This window comes from Aptenodytes forsteri, unplaced genomic scaffold (assembly GCF_000699145.1).
Source record: "Aptenodytes forsteri isolate BGI_AS27 unplaced genomic scaffold, ASM69914v1 Scaffold61, whole genome shotgun sequence".
NCBI lineage: Eukaryota > Metazoa > Chordata > Aves > Sphenisciformes > Spheniscidae > Aptenodytes > Aptenodytes forsteri.
In genome coordinates, this window is record NW_008794443.1 from 945,136 (window position 1) to 950,264 (window position 5,129).

Here is a 5,129-nt window from a genome sequence, read left to right on the forward strand (position 1 = left end):
ATTTAATCTCCCCGAAAAGGTGGGGAAAACCGAAAAGGTGGGGAAAACCGACCAAACTGATTATTTTCAACTTTCCTGGGAGAAAATAAGAAACAAAAACAACCCAAAAACCCACCAAACCCTAAGCCGGGGGTATCCGCTGGCTGTGGGCGACCGAGATGGCCTCGGCCGGGGCATCCGAGATGTCCTCGGCCGGGGCTGGCGAGGGGAAAGGGGGGGGACACACACTTCGTAGCTGTCACCTCGCTAAGTGTCATCCCCCACCTCGCAGCGCATCAACTTTCCCCATCATCTGCTATTTCTTTGTGTTACGGGGTTATTATTTCCAGGCACACGCACACAAAAAAAGGCAAAATTACAGCGGGACCCCTCTCCCCGCATTTATTAAACAGGAAAATTTCATCCAGCCCGTGATCAAGTGGCGAAACTCAAACCTGTGGAAAACCACGCAGGCTGCAAAACATACAAGCTGGGGGGATTTGTTGAAGTGCTTTTCTGTAGCAAATGAAGTAAAACAGACGGCAAGGGAAAGGATCAAAGGATTACAACAATATTTGCACAACATGACTGGGAATAATGAAAAGAGAGAGCGGCCGGCGGTTTTAGTACCTCTTGAATGTAAAATTGGCCACTCGAGTGTTATCTGTCGATAATGATATATCCAGGGAGTGCTGGCCAAGTGACTTGGAATTAGTGGTGCATGATTCTTGTTAAATCGCGAGGCAATTTCTGGAATCGACTTTTCTTTGTATAAAGAGGAAAAATCACCCCCTCGCCTTCTCTGTCCCTCGCCCCCTCCAGCCTTTCTGCAAATTACCCAGCTGAGTTCTTCCCCCCCTTCTTTTTTTTTTTTTTTTTTTTATTCCAGCCTGTGAAATCGTATTAATCTGCAAGATCTACATTGCGAGATATTAAACAAATTGGGGAGGGGGATTAACGAGCCGCTGGTCCCCCTGCTCCGGGCGGGTATGCGCCGCGCAAGGGGTCGGGGAAGCGGCGCGGCCGCGGGGGATCCGCGCTTGCTCCGCACCTCCCCAAACCGCCCGACAGAACCCCACCAAAACCACAAAGCCTCCCCAAAAACAAACAAACCAAAAAAAAAGCCCCCAGAGGGTATTTAAAGAGGTTATTTCCGAAAGTTTGTTTGAAAGCAGAGCGCTCCGTAATTTGAAGCAAGAAGTGGAGTGCGCTTTTGGGGGGGAAATGGGAAGTTCTGGGGGGCTTTGCCGTGCGGTTTTAAATCTTTCCTTACTTAAAACGTCGGATGTGATTTAAAGCATAGGTGTGGAATGCCAAAAATATATAGAGAGAGAGACACAAACACAGCGGCCGCCTCGGAGCGCGGGGTGAGGGGCGTGCGGGTCGTGGGCTACTTGTATTTTCCCTCTACCGATGGGAAAAGTCTTGCCCGCGATGCGGAGATAAATACCGAGGCCAGGGGATGGGCGAAAGGTTTCTCCCTTTGAAAAATTCCCAAAACCGGGAGAGAAGCTGAGATGCGCCCCGTTTTGCTGGATTTTTCCCTCTTTTGACTTCCCCCCCCCCCACCTTGTTGTTGGGTTTTTTCTTCCCTCGCCCTCCAGTTTCCACCCCGCTGGGCCAGGGCAGGGTGAACCAGCTCGGAGGGGTGTTCATCAACGGTCGGCCACTGCCCAACCACATCCGTCATAAAATCGTGGAGATGGCTCACCACGGGATCCGGCCCTGCGTGATCTCCCGGCAGTTGCGGGTATCCCACGGTTGCGTCTCCAAAATCCTCTGCAGGTACCAGGAGACGGGCTCCATCCGTCCCGGAGCCATCGGAGGCAGCAAGCCCAGGGTGAGTGCAATGCGGGGGCCACGCTAAACTACCCTCCTTATGTTTAAAAAAAAAAAAAAAAAATAGAAATAAAGATTTCTTTGGGGGGGTATAAGTTTTTCCAGGTGGACACGCAGGGAAAGGGGGGAGGAGGGGAAGGGGCTTTAATAAAGCTGCAATTTGCAGGCTCGGATGGGTAGAAAGCGGTGCAGAGTTGAAGGCTATGAATAAATTAAAGTGATTTTTTTTTTTTTTTCTTCCCCATGTGCAAAAAGTGGCACGCATTCAAGCATTTGCTTCGGCCCCGGTGTGTGGGGAGGAGGCAAGCCGGGGTGTTTTGGGGAATAATAAATCGTTGGGTGTATATCAACCCCCCCAAAAAAGCATCCCCTGCACCCCCTTCCTGCCTCCTTCCCCCCTGGGGCTCGGGATAAGCCCATCCTGGCTGATTTTCTTGGCCCCCAGAGACTCTACTTTTAGGGAAGCTAACATTTGGGAGAGGAGGGCCTTTCCCCAGCTTTATTTTCCTCCTTTTCCCCCTTCGAATCCCTATTCTTAGCCCCAAAACTAGCAGCCAGGGCGAGGAGGATTGTGAACTGAGCTGAACAGCTTCTCTTTTCAATTAAAAGCGCTTTTTTCTCTCCCCTTCCCTCTCTCTGCACACGCGGGCACGCACCGGTGTCCCTTGATCACAAAAGCAGGTTGCGACTCCCGACGTGGAGAAGAAAATCGAGGAATACAAACGGGAAAACCCCGGGATGTTTAGCTGGGAGATCCGAGACAGGCTCCTGAAGGATGGGCACTGCGACCGGAGCACCGTGCCCTCAGGTGAGAAGGCAGCTTGGCAAGAAGGACACCTCGATAACCTGCAGGAAGATGGAGGGAAACGATAATCGCCACCAAAAATGTTTCCAGGGGCTATAAACATCCTCTTGGCTTTTGCTTTGATAGAGGAGGGGGGAAAAAAAAAAATCACCCCAAGCAAACCCACAGCAGCAAATAAACACCAGGCGAGGGGGGGTTGTGCCCCGGCCGCGCCGCGGTCTGCTGGAAAAACAAACAAACAAACCAATTTTCCCAACTTATTCCAACTCCCTTGAAAGCAGGGGGGCTCCCGGCGTGGAGGGAGCGTGCACGGAGGCAGACCCCAAATCCAGGGTTAAAGGGGACCCCGGTTGTCCTGTTGGGACTTGCTTGCTCAGCGGGGGGGATGCAGAGCAGCGTTTCCATCAGCCAGGGATCCCCATTGCCTGTGGAAAGCGACCCTGCACCCCAATATTGGGTCTGCAGGGACGTGTGAGCTTTTTGGGCCTGGCTGAGAGTTCCCCTCTGTTTTGGGGGGGCTGAGCCTTCTCTGCAGGGCACATCTCCCCCAAAGCAGGACAGGGCCCAGGTCTGAATCCAGCTTGTGGGGTCCCATTTGAGGCTGGGGTGAAAGCTGGGTATTGGGGGGCCTTTTCCCTGTTACAAAGCAGGTGATAACCCTGGGGGTGCGCAACCCGGGGTGTTGCACCGGCTGGGATGCTCCGTGGGGTGTTGCACGCGATCGGGTGCTGCTCATGCCGGGTGTCTCAGGGGGACGGTGACGAGCGCGTCCAACTTTGGGCGTCCAGCTTGGCAGCTCGGTGCGACGGCGGGGGTGAACCCAGGGGCGTTTTGGAGAGCACGGAGGACCAGGCAGGTGCATACCCCTGGGAAAAAGGGGTGCGGATGCCCTTCGTGTCTGTGCAAGGCCTCCTGCCCAAGCCCCGGCCGTCTCCTACCTTGCCTTCCCAGGCAGCTTATACTTGCCTTTTTGTCTTTGACTGTCTGAGGTTTAGTGAGTTCGATTAGCCGTGTGCTACGCATCAAATTCGGGAAGAAAGAGGAAGAGGAGGACTGCGACAAGAAGGAGGAAGACGGGGAGAAGAAGGCCAAGCACAGCATAGACGGCATCCTGGGCGACAAAGGTAAAGGCGGCCGTGCGTGCCCCCAGGGCTGGGCTGGAAGGGGACATTTGGGAGAGAGGACACGTCCCTCCCTACCAAGAGTAAGACAGGGGATGGCTCCAGAGCCTCTTGCGTTTGTCCTTTCCGAAAATGACTGATGGCAGCGTCGAGGATGTGATGCAGGGCCCTGGGAGGGGAAGGTGGTACCCAGTCCCTCGGGCTGAGGACGCTTTCCCAGGAGGAAGAGTTGTTGGTGTTTTGCTCTGGATCAATTATTTATAAAGGGGGAAAGGAGATGGCTTGGGGGAGGCATCTCTGATTCCTAAATGAATTTGTTAAACAGATTTCTCTCCTGGTCTCTAAGTGGTCCCCTGAAACTCTGGCTGACAGTTGACCGATTTGGCCAATCAATATCAATTAGAGAAGCCGGGATTGGCGTTGCGCTGGGGCTGCCGCAGAGCCACCGGCGCCGGGGAAGCGCCGAGGGGAGATGGGGGGTCCTCGGATGGGAGGAAACGGGGGGTCTGCACCCCTAAATAAACCCAGGAAAAATAAATCTGGCACCTCTGATGAAGGGCTTGAGGCCAGGCCGGTGGTGGGGGAGAGCAGGGGGCCCTGTTATCATCTCCCACAGCTGGCGCTTTCCTCTCGTGGGGGGAAAAATTAAACTTTTTAAAGCTCCTGGGCTGTAAATGTGGGGTGGGGGACGAGGCACGGCCGGAGCCGGCCATTGCGGCGCTTGTAATTTTATTTTTGCCAAGCTCGGTGGGGGTGATGATTCCCCTTCCCTCCCCTCAAAAAAAGGGGGAAAGATGGCATTTTTAGGGGGCGTAATTGAGGTGTATCAATGAGGGCGTTTGCAAAGATGGGGAAGTTTTAAGCAACGGGAGGGAGGAACTGCTGTGTCGGTTTAGGCAGAAAATTATTTCCTTGTGTTGCAGAGCTCAGCGCTGTTTTGGGGGAGAAAACAGCAATTATACAAGCCTTGGGGATGGGCTTCAGGAAATTGGGGTTTGCTATTTTTCTCCAAAATTGACGGCAAAATGGCGATGGCCTGGGCCTCTCGGGGTTGAGTCGGTCGGAGTTTCAGGGGATTTGCGATATCGCTGGTGTCGGGCCAAGAGGGAGCGGGACGAGAGTTGTTTTCCGTACGGAAGGGGTCCCCAACCCGGGTGTGGGGAGCAGGGGGGAATCGCTTAGAAAGTTTCTCACTGGCTACAAAGTTTTCCCCATTTTGGGACAACGCGGCTAAGCGGGGAAATCTTGAAGTGGGGGAAATTTGGGGCAGAAAAAAGCTTCTCCGTGTCACCATCAAATGTTCCTGGGAGTTCTAAAGGAAGGTGCACAAAAGGGGTTTCTTTAAGGATCCGATCCTTTTTTTTTTTTTTTTCCCCCAACCTTGA

General features: G+C 53.5%; 1 protein-coding gene across 1 annotated transcript in view; it reads left to right on the forward strand.

The window, feature by feature from the left end:
* Positions 1-1,587: 1,587 nt before the first annotated feature.
* PAX7 (paired box 7) overlaps positions 1,588-5,129 on the forward strand; it is a 104,990-nt gene continuing 101,448 nt past the window's right edge. Inside the window, exons 1-3 of the mRNA XM_009289575.2 lie at positions 1,588-1,819; positions 2,497-2,626; positions 3,619-3,747. Of these exons, the coding sequence (XP_009287850.1) occupies positions 1,682-1,819; positions 2,497-2,626; positions 3,619-3,747 (397 nt within the window). The 5' untranslated portion in view covers positions 1,588-1,681. The remainder of the gene's footprint in view (positions 1,820-2,496; positions 2,627-3,618; positions 3,748-5,129) is intronic.